The sequence below is a fragment of the Vombatus ursinus genome, unplaced genomic scaffold (assembly GCF_900497805.2).
Source record: "Vombatus ursinus unplaced genomic scaffold, bare-nosed wombat genome assembly UNPS02004088.1, whole genome shotgun sequence".
Taxonomy (NCBI): Eukaryota; Metazoa; Chordata; class Mammalia; order Diprotodontia; family Vombatidae; genus Vombatus; species Vombatus ursinus.
Window position 1 is genome coordinate 607,704 of NW_020943866.1, and position 15,467 is coordinate 623,170.

At 40.6% G+C, this 15,467-nt stretch overlaps 1 protein-coding gene across 1 annotated transcript; it reads right to left on the reverse strand.

Moving 5' to 3' along the window:
* Positions 1 to 15,065: 15,065 nt before the first annotated feature.
* On the reverse strand, positions 15,066 to 15,254 carry LOC114053408 (NADH dehydrogenase [ubiquinone] 1 beta subcomplex subunit 1). The gene has a single exon (XM_027876436.1). The coding sequence runs from the start codon at positions 15,240 to 15,242 to the stop codon at positions 15,066 to 15,068; it is 177 nt and encodes a 58-aa protein (XP_027732237.1). The 5' UTR covers positions 15,243 to 15,254.
* Positions 15,255 to 15,467: the final 213 nt, after the last annotated feature.

Below are 15,467 nucleotides of genomic sequence, written 5' to 3' on the forward strand. Positions count from 1 at the left end.
TCACTGTATTTTTAAGTCACATATGCATTGAATTAAAATAAAAATTGAAAAAAAAACTTAATAGAAACAAAAGCCTAGAATGTCAAAATTAAGAAGGATACCTAGAACAAAGACTGTCAACTGCTTGGGATAGAGGTTGTTTAGGCTGGAAGATGCCATAGAGAAGAGAGTGTTAGACCTCCAAAAGCATTGAGAAGAAGGAATATCAGTGATAGGAGAGTCCTTACAACAGAGAAGGTCAGAACTAGGAAAAACTGAAACAACATAGGATGTTGGAGATTGGAAGGGCCTTTAGGATATAGATACTAGCTAGCATTTATGAGGTGCTTTAAAGTTGACAAAACATTTCATAAGTCTTATCCCATGTTATCTTCACAACAAAATGGTGAGGGGGCCAGTTAGGTGGCACAGTAGATAGAGCACTGGCCTTGGAGTCAGGAGGACCCGAGTTCAAATCTGGCCTCAGACACATGACATTTACTAGTTGTGTGACCCTGGGCAAGTCACTTAACCCCAATTGCCTCACCAAAAACAAAAAAAATAGCAAACAACAAAATGGTGAGGTAGGGGCTATCTTCATCCTCATTTTTGAGGAAAGCAAAGTAAGGCAAGGAAAACCTCAGTGACTTGCCCGTGGTCACATGCCTAGTTAAAGTGTTTGAGGTTACATTTCAACTCAGTTCTTTCTGATTCTAGAACCAAGGCTCTAAGTACTCTGCTGACTAGCTGCCTATCTTGAAAGTTTGTTGAGGCTTTGGGACACCAAAATGTCTGAGCCTCCATTTCCTCATATGTAAAAAGTGATAATAATACCACCTAGGCAGGGTGGGAATCAAATGAGATACTATATGTGTAACCCTCGAATGGAGTTGCTCTCCTGAGTCTACACTCTCACTGGTAGCTCAGGTCCCTAGGGGGCTTCTGTTGCATTTCCCTCCAGAGTTTTAGAGGTATCCCTGAGGCCTTGGAGGGGGAGGAGAAGGCTTATCCTGGTTCATGATCCCCCAATTGTGTTCTTTGTCCATGTTTATCAAGGAGTGCATATTTACAGCCGGGGTGGAGTCAGTACAAAAAAAAAAATGTTCTTTCCTTCTTCTCTTCTTCCCTGCCTTGCCTTTCCCCACCTCCAAAAAGAATGTGACACACTCTCCTGCCTGTACAGTCTTTGGATGTCCTTGGGGAGGTGATGAACACTGGAGAGGGAAAGTGGGTTCTCTTGACACTTTTTGAGCTCAATCAACAGTAGAAGCATTTATTAAGTGCCTGTAATATATCAGGTAATGTGCTCAAGCACTTGTCCTCTGTGCCTTGTATTTTCCTCAGGTGAAATAAAGTCTGTCCTGTATTTGCTTTGTTGTCAGCCTGATTGTTCTCATGAAATCCAAAGATACTTTCAACTTTCTTTGTGTAGACCTAAACTGAAGAGAAATACTGATGTGTGCTGAGAGACAATAAGTGTGAGCAAGAGCTCCCCTGGGAGGCACAGGGGTTAACTGAAAAGAACACTGGCTATAGTGATTTCTGAAGACCTGGGTTCAATCTTGCCTCTTCTCTTTAGGACCAGTGTGACTGTGGAACAGTCACTTTCCCTTTGGAGGCCATAGTTTCCTCATCTATTGAATGACAGAGTTGGACTAATCAGGGCTTCTTAAACTTTTCCACTCCAGACCCCTTCAGCACTTCTTAAACTATGGGTCCCCACATGAGGTCCCGGCCCACAGGTTAATAAGCACTAGACCACATGATGTGTTATGTCTTGTTGTTCTAGTGCCAGGATCCTCTGATCAGCCTAGCCAAGTGCAGACAGAAGGATGCCCACCGAGGGCAGAATGTTTTTGTCACATTAACTCCTAAAGCATCTATGAGATATTGCTGGGGTTACATAGTTAGAGACGGTACCCACAACGTATTGTAACCATAGGTCTTCAAGAGACAGTGTGATCTTCCTCCCTCTTTGTATGGAGGTGGGGGACTAGAGGTGCAGAATATTGTACACATGTTCAGATGTAGTTACAGTGTAGGCCAGTTTTGCTTACCTTTTCTTCCTATTACAAATCATAAATTATTGAGGAGGGGAATAGCAGAAAATGACAGAGATAATTTTTTTTGGTTTGTTTTTTTGGGGGGGTTAGGCAATGAGGTTAAGTGACTTGCCTAAGGTCACACAGCTAGTAAGTGTCAAGTATCTGAGGCCAGATTTGAACTCAGGTTCCCCTGACTCCAGGGCCAGTGCTCTATCCACTGCACCACCTAGCTGCCTCAACATAAATTTTTTTAAAAAGGAAAAGGAAACCAGCTATGTGATAGAGTGGAAAGACAGTGGGTATGTACTTGGAATCAAAAGAAACATGAGTTCCAATCCCTGCTCTAACACTTAATAGATTTGTGATCGTAGTTAGCCCCTTAAGCCCTCTGAGCCTCAGTTTCTTTACCTGTCAAATATGGATTATATCATCTCTGTGGGAAGGTGTGAGAATCAAATAAGATAATATCTGTGTAGCACAGGTTTGGAGCTCCTCTCTCAATCCCTACTCATGGTGGCAGGTCCAGTCCTTAGAGAGTACCTGCTATATGTCTCCTCAGGGTTTAGAAGTAGGGCTTGAGGGATGTTTTCATAGCTCATGAATTCCCAGCAATGGATTTCCCCCACAATGATCAGTCAGTATCATTTAGTCCACCTGATTTAATTACCTTTCGGAAAAGATTTGCAGGGATAGAGATGGTATTAAAACAAAAAACAACAATAACAACAAAAAATCTTGCACTCAAAGTTTCACTTTCCCACCAGAGGAGAGTCCTGGTGAAAGTCATCATATTCTTTGAGATGATTTCCTAGAGCTAATACTTCAGTAGTAAAGAAGTATTTCGATGTCTTGAGTAAATAGTCCTTGACTCTGTCTGGTATGTTTACAGGGTTGATAGCAGGATAATGACTGGCTTGGCTGCCTGGATATCAGGGCAAGCATGGACTGATCTGGGGCTGAATAGATATAATAAACTCTGTGAATTTGGGGGGAGGAGGTATAATTCCCTAATTGAGTGGATGAAGTCTCCCAGAATGGTCTCTGGAGGTCAGGAAAGTGAGTGCAGCTGTGTGCCCTCCATCCCTACCCCAGCCCCACCCCCATTCCAGGCAGGTCATTTCTGGTCTCTGGGACTAAATTCTTTCATCTGGACGATGGGAGTTATAAAATTTGCTTTCCTTACCTCACAGGTAAAGATCAAATGAGGTCTGTGAAATGTGCTTTGTAGTCCTTATAGCACCTTTGGTTTTCTGCATAGCATGTCTCAACTTTCAGAGACTACCTTGCGAAATGCAATTCAGCCATGAACAAACATGGACAAAGGACAGCTGCCTAGGGAACAATCACTGTACTTTTAATGACATGATGAAAGACAAATTTGTTCTTTCTCCTACCTCAAGTCTTAAAACCACAGCTGGTTTAGCTTCTTATCCATCCTGAGCTGCTGCTGTGAGCTTCTCTACTCATCTCTCTCTGGCTTTGCCAATATCTCTCTTCGTATAGGCATGTGCATATATGTGTATGTATTCATATCTCCTGATCTTTTGCAGTATCTAGGGATTCAATTCTGTGCCTACCTGACCATTCAGAACGAAGTAGTGAAGACACCCACCACTCCTCTTGGCTGAGAGATCAAAAGTAATAAAGAGGTCTCTAGCATGAGGATCAACAACTCAGGATTTGGAGTTTCCTTGGAAACATACTATGGCAACTGGTGACTGAGATCAGCTGATGCTGCCTTCTGGGACACACTTCCTCTGCAGAGAAGAACTGTCTGAAGGGGGGCGCTCCTCCCTAGAGACCATTTTGGGATCTTCTGGTGCAGAGACTTTGCCAGGACTGCCCTCCTCCCCCACCTGCAGGATAAAAAAGAGAGAAACCAAGCAAGGCAGAATCCAGATGAATTGACCCAGTAGGAGCACAATAATCCTTAATGCGCTACTCCCTCTGCATCCCTCCCCCGCCAGCCTCCACATTCCCAGGAGGGTTGTACAGATTGACTTTCCGGTTCCAGCTTGGGGCCCATATTGTCATCCCTGTCTCCTGCAGAGACTTTGCCAGCCTGCCTTCTCCCCTCCTACAAACTCTCTTCCACAAACAGCAGGTGAAAATTCTGCCCAGTTGTTTTAGGAGGAAGGTGGTGGGGGAGGGGGTGACAGAAGTGTGTCGAATTCTGCATGGGGTTAGGCCTAGGTTAGCAGTCCCAATATTCATAGAGACTCTGTCCAGGTTACCTGCCCCCCCAGACGTATTCATATTGAAAAACAGAGTAGATGCTGACAAATAGAAAGAAAGAAGAGCCATAGGAGGAGCTGAGCACAGAGCCATCCTTGCTGCCTCCAAGTCCAACACCAGAGGCCTTTCCCCTAAATCACTGTGAGTGAGTCCAGTTTACAGGCTCGTGGTAGAGAGATTTGGAGATGTAAAGGGACTGAACGTTTTCTGTGCCCCCAAATCACTCTTCATAAACTGACACCTATTCTGCCCACACCAAGGTGAGCCTTGTGGACAAGTTATATAGGTTGTTAAGTCAGGATCCATTTGGCTCCACAGGGCTTCTCTTGAAATAATGCCCCCACCCTTGAAAATTCCCAGGAACATTACAGCCCCAAATCCAGCACTTCCAGGTCATACAAAGCATACTGTGAGCATCCAGAAAGAGCTGAGGAGTCACAGTATCACAAATGATTCATCAGTCACTGCTATGAAGCAGAGGAGAACTTGGAATACAGTATTCCAGAAGGCAAAGAATATAGGCTACAGCCAAGAATAAATTGCCCAGTAGAACTCATACAATATAATCTTGCAGTGGAAAAAAAATGGACCTTGAATGAAATAGGAAAATTCCAAGCATTCTGGCTAAAAAGACCTGAGTACAAGCTTTGAAGTTCAAAAAAAGAGTTCAGAGAAACATAAAAAAAATAAACATGAACCAGCTATTCTAAGGGGCTAAATAAGGATAAATTGCTAACATTCTAATGTGGGGAAATGAAACAATGGTTCTCTCTGAACTCTTTATCATCATCAAGGATTGCAGAGAGAGTCATTAGGCAGAGGGCCCAGGAGTGGTTCTGTTATATCTTGATGATTTTAAGGAAAGAAGAGAAAGGAGGGGAAGAGGAATATACTGGTGAAGAAGGCAAAAAGGAGGATGGGGATTAATTCAAATAATTAGTATGTGCAAGTAAAAATATATATATAAAGAAGGAAGAAAAGATGATGGTAGCCAGTGGCCCTTGAAGTTCACTCTGATCTGAAGTGATCAAGGAGGGGACACACACACACACACACACACAGACATGAAATACAGAAATACATTTTACTCAACAAGGAATTAGGAGAGAAAGGGGAAAAGGATGAGGAGGGAACAAAAGGGAGGACAGATTAGGGGATGGATTTTTCATAGGCACAAAATATTCAAGCTAATAATATACAAAAATGTAGCTCTTTTTGAAGTTGGAAAGAATGGGAATCTGAAGTGTTGCCATCACCTGGGGAATTGCTGAAGAACAATGTGATGGAATACTATTGTACTATAAGAAATTATTAAGGGGATAGTTTCAGACAAAACAGGGGTTACTCAAATGAACTGATACAGAGTGAAAAGAAAAGAACCAAGAAAACAATTGATATCATGATAACAATAATGTAAAGATAAACACCTTCATAAAATGTACAACTCTGATCAGCATAATGAACAACAGTGATTCAAGAAGTGAAGGACCAAAATGTACGAGACATGTATATATGTATTTTTGGGGACCTGGATATTGAGGAGATGTGTTTCAGTTGACTGTACATGTTTATAACAGGAGTATTTTATTCTCAAATGTGGGTGCAGGAATAGAAGGGAGATGAATTGATAATTTGTGAAGTGGGGCATGCATGCCTGGTTCTTTGGGTTCTTTCTGGGAAAGACCAAGATGGTGGTGGGAAGTGAGGTAGCAATCATACTTTAATAAAGCACAGAGTTCTAGGACAAGTAGTGAAAAGGGGAACTGAGGCAGATGGCATGGGAACAGGGCATAGGGTGGTAAAGGCAGGCAGGGATCAGTGGGGAAGAGAATGGGGATGGGGAGAATCACAGATAATCACTCACATAACTATGAATTAGAGTTGGGAGCACTTGATAGCATGGACCCCATAGAGATAGATTGCTGGGTGTGCCTGTGTGTGTGGAAGGGAGGAGGAAGGAGTTTGAGGTTTCATTTTTATAGGGTTTTGGGGAAATAAATGAACTATTATCTGTGCTACCTTGAGGTTAGTTCATTAACATATCCTAAACATCTCAAAGTTGTAGGTAAAACTTTAAAGTTAACATAACCATGTCATCTCAGAGTTACCATTTGGTGTTCTACTGGTCTTACTGCAGATGTCTGGAACTTGTCTGAGATTTACATATCATAGGACCAAAAACCCCTGACAGCAAAGCCTAGAAGGCTTCCCCTGATTCAGCACTTATTATCAGGATGTGATTTTTGGTTAATGTATGGTACAATTTGTGAATTATGCTCCATTGACCTTTAGGAATGTTTGTATGTGATTTCTAGGTTCCCCTTTGCATTCTTACTTCCTGCTATTGCCACTTTAAAACCGGATTCTTGTAAACTTAATATACTGAGTAGAAGAGGTGGTGATCAGGGGGATCAGAACAAGGTACAATATTTTTTTTAACACAAGGGAGAAAGAAGTACCACATCACACCTATCAGATTGGCCAACATGACAAAACAGGAAAATAATAAATGTTGGAGATGTGGGAAAATTGGAACACTAATGCATGGTTGGTGGAGTTGTGAAATGATCCAACCATTTTAGAGAGCAATTTGGAACTATGCCCAAAGGGCTATAAAAATGTGCATACCTTTTGATCCAGCAATAGCACTTCTAGGGCTGTATCCCAAAGAGATCATACAAATGGGGAAAGGACCCACATCTACAAAAATATTTATGGCAGCTCTTTTTGTGGTGGCAAAGAATTGGAAATTGAGGGAATGTCCATCAATTGGGGAATGGATGAACAAGTTGTGATATATGAATGTAATGGAATACTATTGTGCTGTCAGAAATGATGAGTAGGTGGACTTCACAAAAACCTGGAAAGACTCGTATAGACTAATGCTGAGTGAAGTGAGCAGAACCAGGAGAACGTTGTACACAGTAACAACCACATTGTGTGATGACTGACTTTGATAGACTTAGCTCTTCTCAGGAATGCAAGTATATAAGACATCTCCAAAGGTCTCATGATGGAAAATGCTATCCACATCCAAAGAAAAAACTATGGAGTTTGAATGCAGATCGAAGCATACTATTTGCTATTTTTTTTCTTCTGTTTTGTTTTGTTTCCTCTTTCTGGTGGTTCCTCCTATTGGTTCTAATTCTTCCTTACAACATCACTAATGTGAAAATATATTTAATAGGAATGTATATGTATAGCCTATATCAGATTGTGCACCATCTTGGGGATGGAAGGGGGCAGGGAGAGGGAGAAAAATTTAAAACCCAAAAGCTTATGGAAGTGATTGTTGATATTCTCTTCATTCTCTGATTCATGGCCTCTATAATCATTTGGTCTACTCTGTAGTCTTCTTTCCATCAAAGCTTCCAAGGTATCCATTTTAATCTCTGCCCTCTAGGCATTTTCTGCAACTGTATTATGAGGTTTACCCTATGGATTCTGTTTTGCTATTGTACCTCGCTGTCAGAATAATGCCAAATATTGTAAGATATCAGAGAAGACACTGCCCCACAGTATGGCAGGCACACCCTGCCTACTACCCTGATCTCTACCTTCCCTTGTTGACTTTTTTGCTTCATTTGCCTGGAAATCTCCTCCCTGGGTCCAAGCTCTCTTACTCCTCCAGGTGAAAGTTGTCCCCAGTAGTTCCAACTCACTTCCTCCCAGGATAAGTAAATTTTCAGACAGCAAAACCCTTAGGCTTTATCCAGCATAAAGTTCTTATCTCCCTCCCCTCTAGGAGCATTCATCTGTGGAACCCCCTTCCACCTGCAAAGTAAGGTCTGCTTCCATTCCTCCCCTTTTCAGTTTTTCCTCACTCTTCTTCACTCATCTCTCTGAAGGCTCTTCTCTTTTTGAGACCATAGATATCACCTTACCTTCATTGTTAGCCCTGGATATGATCCTGGTGCATCTCCTCCTCTCTATCCCCCTGTTCCCCTCACTCCCTTTCATCTACTCTCCCATACTGGAAAGTAGTCTCACAAAAGGAGCATTAATCTGTAGGTGGAGTGTTGCAAGATTCTGTTCTCCCTGTACAGATTTCCATCTTTATCTCTGTCTCCTTGTGTACATTTAGAAAGAAGTCTTTTACTAGTCTTTCTTTTGTTACTCTGTTGTTATTCCTGTTGCTGTTGGCATTTTATCTAAGGATCCAAGACAGCTCCAAAGGACTCATAATGGAAAATTCTGTCCACATCCAGAAAAAGAACTATGGAATCTGAATGCAGATTGAAGCATATTATTTGCTCTCTTTTTTTTTCTTTTTTGTTTCTTCTTTCTTGTGGTTTCTCCCATTGGTTCTAATTCTTCTTTATACCATGTCTAATGTGAAAATGGGTTCAATATGAATGTATATGTACAGCCTATATCAAATTGCATGCAATATTGGGGTGGTAGGAGGGGAGAGATGGGGAGAAAATTTGGAACTCAAAATCTTATGCAAGTGAATTTTGAAAACTAAAAATAAATAAATAAATTTTAAAAAAGAATAATGAAGACCAATAAAGTAATTCCATGTAGTATCCTGATAAGGAAAGACAGCTATGGATGTTTTTATAATTTCCAAATAAGGTAGGGAATTTTTAAAGTCATGTTTTAAATTGACAAGGATTAGAAAGGAATCATGTCTGTGCTCTTTAATCATTGTACCATTCAGTTTCATATGTAGTAAATTAAAAATTAAAGAAAAAGTCACAAAAGCCTAGAATGTCAGAATAGGGCAGGGCCCTAGACTTACATTGTCAAGGCTGTTAGAGGCTTTGGAATATAGATTTTCTAGTCTGGGTCATGCCTTAGAGAGAAAAGTGTCAGATCTAAGAGGAAATCTAGAAAAAAAAGGATATCAATGATAGGAGAGCCCTTACCACGCAGGTCGAAAGTAAGAGACGCTGTAACAACATGGGATATTGGAAATGAAATGGATCTCAGAATATGAATACTAGCTAGCATTTATTAAATGCTTTAAAGTTGGCAGATCTCTCCATAAACCTTATCTCCTATTATCTTCACAACAAACTAGTGAGGTAGGTGCTATTATTAATCCTAATGTACAGATGAGTAAACTGAGGCAACAGAGGTTAAGTGACATACCCAGGGTCACAAACCTAGTAGGTATCTGAGTTCACATTTGAACTCACTTCTTTTTGACTGCAGACCCAGGTCTCTAAGCATTCTGCCAACTTGCTTCCTATCTTGAAAGCCTGATGGGGCCTTGGAACACCAAAAGTGTGTGAGCCTCGTTTTCCTTATCTGAAAGTAGGGATACAAATATTTCCAAGAGAAGGTGAGAGAATCAAATGAGATACTGCCTTTGCAGCCCAGACTTGGAGCTGCTCTTCCAATACACACTCACACTGACAGGTCTCCAAAGGGCTTCTGTTGCTTTTCCTTTCAGGAATTTAGAAGTAGCTCTGAGGCCTTGGGGGTTAGGTGGAGGAGAGCTGGTCATGGCTCATAATCCCCCAGCTGTGTACTTCCTGTGTGATTATCAGTTGATATCATTTAGCCCACCTGACTTAATTAAGAAAGGGTGCATATTTCCTGCTGTGGTTGACTCAGTACAAAAAAATCTGCCTATCCCACTCTCCCCCCCCCAAAAAATAATCTATGACACTTTTTCCTCCTTTATAGTCTTTGGAAGTTGTCCAAGTCTAGGATGGTCTTTGGAGAGGTGGGGAACACTGGAGAGGGATAGTGAGTTCTCTGGACTCTTCGTGGGCTCAATTAACCCTACAAACCTTTATTAAGTGCCTACAGTATATTAGGTAATGTCTTCAAGACCATCCTCTGTGCTTTGTATTTTCTATCAGGTGAAATACAGTGTGTCCTGTATTTGCTTTGCTGTCAGTTTGACTAGTCTCATGGAATACAAAGATCCTTTCCACTTTCATTGTATAGACCTAGACAGAAGAGAAATACTGATGTGCTCTGGGAAACAATGTGTGTGGGCAAAAGCTCCCATGGAAAACACAGGTGTCCATTGAGAAGAAGACTGCCTGCAGTGGTATCTGAAGACCAGGGTTAAAATTCCGCCTCTTATTCTTGGTACTTTTGTGGCTGTGGAACAGTCACTCTACCTCTGAAGGTGTCTTTTTCCTCATCTATATAGTGATGAGCCTGTACCAGATGGCCTGTGAGGTACATACCAGGTCTAGAGCTTGGATCCTCTGAGTAGCCTAGCTAAGTGCAGCCCAAAGGATATCCACCGAGGGCAGAATTTCTTTGGCCACATTAACTCCTCAAGTGTCTAGGAGATCTTGCTGGGGTTACATAGTTAGAAGTGGTAATACTTACAGATTAATGCTTCTTTTGTGAGACTACTTTACAGTATGGGAGGTTACATGAAAGTGAGTGAGAGGAATGGGGGATAGAGAGGAGGAGATGCACCAGGATCATATCCAGGGCTAACAACGAGGGTAAGGTGATGTCTATGGTCTCAGAAAGAGAAGAAGTGGTAGCCACAATGTATTCTGGAATTGTAATGGTATCTAACATTTCTTCAAGAGGCAGTATGATCTTCCTTCCTCTTTGTACAGAAGTGGTGGACTAGAGGTGCAGAGTATTGTATACATGCTCAGATTGTAGTCACAATGTAGGTAAGTTTTGTTTACAGTTTTCCTGTTACAAATGACAGTTTGTTGGGGGAGGGGAATAGCAGAAAATGACTGAGTTTCAAAGTTTAAGAATATAGAGAAAAGAAGCCTGTTGTTTGACAGAATGGAAAAAGAGTGGGTGTGTTGGGAATCAGAGAAAACGTGGATTCCCTTCTCTTCACTGCCACTTAACAGATTTGTAACCATGGTAAGTTCCTAAAACTATTTTAGCCTCAGTTTCCTCACCTGTCAAATAGGTCTAATACCGGTAATCCCCAGAGAAGTTGTGAGAGTCAAATGAGATAGTACATGTGTTGCACAGTTTTGATCTCCTCTCCCAATCCCCACTCACAATGGCATGTCAAGCCCCCAGAAGGCAGCTGCTACACCTCCCTTTACGGTTTAGAGGTAGGCCTGAAGTTGTTTCTTCCTTGATGATAAGTGGGTATAATTTAGTCCACCTGACTTAATTACCTTTGATAAAAGGCTATTATTTTTTTGACTCCCCAAAGTGCTCTTTTCTTTTTTTTTCTTTTTTTTCATTTTTTTATTAATTTATTTTGATTTATCAACAATCACTTCCATATGCTTTTGAGTTTAAAATTTTTCTCCCCCTTCCTCCCCACCACCCTTCCCAAGATGGCACACAATCTGATATAGGCTATACATTTACATTCTTATTAAATGTATTTTCACATTAGTGATGTTGTAAGTAAAAATTAGAACCAATAGGAGGAACCATCAGAAAGAGGAAACAAAACTCAACAGGAGAGAAAAAAATAGCAATTTAACTTCCATAGGTCTTTCTTTGGATATGGATAGCATTTTCCATCAGAAGGCCTCTGGAGATGTCTTAGATCCTTGTACTGCTGGGAAGGGTTAAATATATCAATATTAGTCATCGCACAATGTGGCTGTTATTGTGTACAACGTTCTCTTGGTTCTGCTCACTTCACTCAGCATCAGATCATACAAGTCTTTCCAGGTTTTTCTGAAGTTAGCCTGTTCATCATTTCTTATGATACAATAGTATTCCATTACATTCATATACAACAACTTGCTCAGCCATTCCCCAATTGATGGGCATCCTCTCAATTTCCAATTCTTTGCCACCACAAAAAGACCTGCTATGAATATTTTTGTACATGTGAGTCCTTTTCCCATTTGTATGATCTCTTTGGGATATAGCCCTAGAAGGGCTATTGCTGGGTCAAAGGGTATGCACATTTTTATAGCCCTGATAAAAGGGTATTATTGCAGTAAAAAGTTGGTATAAAAAAATAAAAAGCCTCCCACCCAAAGTATAACTTTCCCAACAGATCATACACAGTAGTGGGGAAAGGGGGCTTAAGTTTTCTTTGAGATGATGTCATATAGCTAATACTTAATAGGCAGAGAATTATGTCAGTGTCTTTCACTAAATACTATTTGACTTTGTCTCATATCTTTGCACGGCCAATGGCAGCAATAGCCTGTTTGTCTTCCTGGAAATGGGGGAAGCTTCAGCTGATGTGGGGCTGACTAGATACAGTGGGCTGTGGGAATGTGTGCTTGCTTACAACGAGAACCTCAGCTTGGACAAGGGGTTACTGTGTGGGAAGTGAGGGTGAAATTTCTGAACTAAGTGCATGAAAATTATCCATTTTACATCTCATAATGCTCTTTCTTTTGTTTGGTCAAAAATTCTTCTGAGTTTGTGTCTTGATATTCTCTGTCATCATAGTAACTTTCTATGGTCAGATTCTTTTTCCAGCCTATTTCTGGACTTTTAACTTTATGCTAAAGTTGAGCTCTGCTTCTGGGGTTGAGGGGACACTTTCCCAAGCTTTAGGTATTTTGTGTTGCAGTTTTTAGAAGTAGTTATAGGGTTCTGTAAGTTTTCATTTCTTCCAAGGCGGTGTGATCTAAGGAGAACTGTGGTCACTGCTCTGCTCATCTCTGCTCTGGTGTGTGACTACATGTACTTTTTTCTGTACTGGAAGTTGTAACCAGGGTCCTCATTCCCCTATGTCTGCAAGCATCTTAGTGTGCTAGTGCTGCTCCTTCCCCTGTGACTGTGACCTAGAACCAAGTATGGGAAATGCAACAGAGTCCTGAACTCAGGGCCAGTAAAGATTCACCTGTAATCTTTTTCTTAGCAGTTATCTGACTTTCTTACTGTCTCTGGACTCACCCTCTCCAGTGAATGGTTTTTACTATGTAATGCAGGGATTTTCATTTGGATGATTTCAATGACTTTAGTGTAGAAAAATAGCTAGTAATTGCTGCTACTTATGTTTGAGGTACCAGAACACCCTCACTCTAGGTGAGTTTCTCCAGAAATCCTTGATCCTTGAGTTGTAACAAAATTGGGTCAAACTGCCTAATTTGTATTACGTTACTGAGGAAGTATTGTAGCAGGTTCCCAAAATTATCTGTAAAACAACAGTGGTTCCAGATCCTACTCCAGATGCCCATTGACATATTTTTGACTGTGAAGTTGCCAATAAAAAAATCAACAAGAAGGTTTGTTCATTACAAACATTAATTGCACTTTGTTGAATTCATTTCATCTCTCACAAGGCTGTTTGAAAAGATGATCACACTTAATTGCCTTTTGGACTACTTTTCAGTTTTCTTCCTTGCAATAATTATTTTTGGAGCACCTGGGTACTAGTTTTCTGTTGGTGCCTCCTCTGCTTTCAAGGTTTTTTTTTTTTTTTAAACAGAAAGCAGTTGTGCAAATGTATTTCACTTCTGACTTCTCCCTGTTATTGTACACTTCCCTTACTTAAGAATCTGAATCACCGTGAAATTTTCAGCAAGGGGGATAAGTAATCTGCTGATTTCAATGCAGTCCCATAGTACTGAAGAAAGAAATATAATAGAGGCTGTTCAGTGTTTGTGTCTAAGTCCTTTGACCTCTCAATGCCTCACTTTCCTCATCTATAAAATGAGGGTAATTATTATTATTTTTTTAAATTTTAAGTGGTTATTTTCAGAGAAAACTCTTGTTAGTTCTTTCCTGGGGTCTTGAGCCACCTCTCACAAATGGTTCCTTTGACTTGCTAATTGATGTGTTGAGCTTCAGCAATGCTCCACTTCAAACATTTAGTAAAGGGGCCTTTCTTATAGCAAAGGAAAAATGCGGATTAATCTTTTCTGAATAAACCCTTTTTCTCATTTATTTAATGATGACCATTTTGTAATGCTTTCCAGAACAGTTTACCAGATGAACTAGATGCTACCAGAACCTGGAATTAAGGATTTTGTTGCAGTGTGTAAATCATCCTTTTATATGGAAAACATGCACAACAAAACTCTCTTGAGTTGGTGTGAATTTAACTTAGACACAAGTTTTTCGGGAAGTTTAGCCATCCCCATCTGGGCTGTGGCTAGGATGTAGGTGGAATTCTCTCAGCACCACCCCCACCCCAGACTCCCAACTTCCAGTAGTTGCCAAGAGGTAACTACAATTCTTTCATAAATTCCCAGGCCCTTTGGGCAAGAATAGAAAATCAGTGTGATGACTGTGCTTAAGTAGCAACTTGCTGAGAAAGACACCATAGTCCAGGTTTGTCTCTGCTAAGAACTGCAGTAGTGATAAGAAGATGGTCAATTTGTGGGTGAGTATAGTTACTTAGAGCCTCAGTTTTTCATTTCCTTTGTGGGTTGTTTCTTTTTTAATGAAGAAAAGTTCAGGCTGACCCAAAGCCCAGGTTAATGTACATCCATGCTATAGAAAAAAAGTCAAAGCTGGAAAATACTGAAGATGAAACTACATTGGAACAGAGCCTGTATTTCTCAGTGAAACCTCCCTTCAAAATGAGCTTTCTCTTCCACATGTGAGAATACCATATCACAGGCTGTGTTCTCGAAGTTTGTATTCTGTTTTTTTTCAAAACCACGTATGTGCCACTGACATGACAGCCACGGCAACATTTAAATGTGTTTTTTATAATCATGTTGGACATCGCATCATTTTTCCTGTTCACTTTCAAACTCCCATGTGCAATCTCTAAAGATTTGTACTACCTAAAGTAAGAATTTGAGCTGTATGTTTGATGCTGTTTTTTATTTTTTTTTTCTGATTTGTAACAAATTTGTATAAAGTTGCTTCCTTTTCTCTGTAAAGGGAAAATGTACCATCTTGGCTTGGTTTTATTTATTTTTTTCTTTCATAAAATTTTTTGTTCAACATGAAAATTTCTCAATTCAGCCAAAGCCTTCATTTCCAGGTAACTTCTTCATTAGGTTTCAGTTCCCTTTTAAATAACACGCTCTTATTCTGGAAAGCAGTTAGTTTTTCATCACTCTTCTTGTCTAGATAATAGCCAATGAAAAATCCCATTGGTACCAGAATATGAACCCAGTGGTCACGCACGGCCTGAATCAAATTCACCATGATTGCTGCAGGCTGGGATGCTGAACGCCAAGAGCTCCGCCAAGGGCAGCCCCTGCTCCCTTCGAGGACTCCGGCCCCTACCTCCAGCACCGTCACCTTGGCTTGATTTTAAAGAAACAATAAAGATCTCTTAGTGTGCATTCGAAAAAAAAAAAACAAGAAACTTGGCAACTGATTGGATATGGGAGCTGACGGAGACGTCATGTGACAGATTATACATTATGG

Excerpts from the sequence above, each read along its gene's own strand:
- LOC114053408 (XM_027876436.1), bottom strand. The coding sequence starts at position 15,242 with ATGGTGAATTTGATTCAGGCCGTGCGTGACCACTGGGTTCATATTCTG.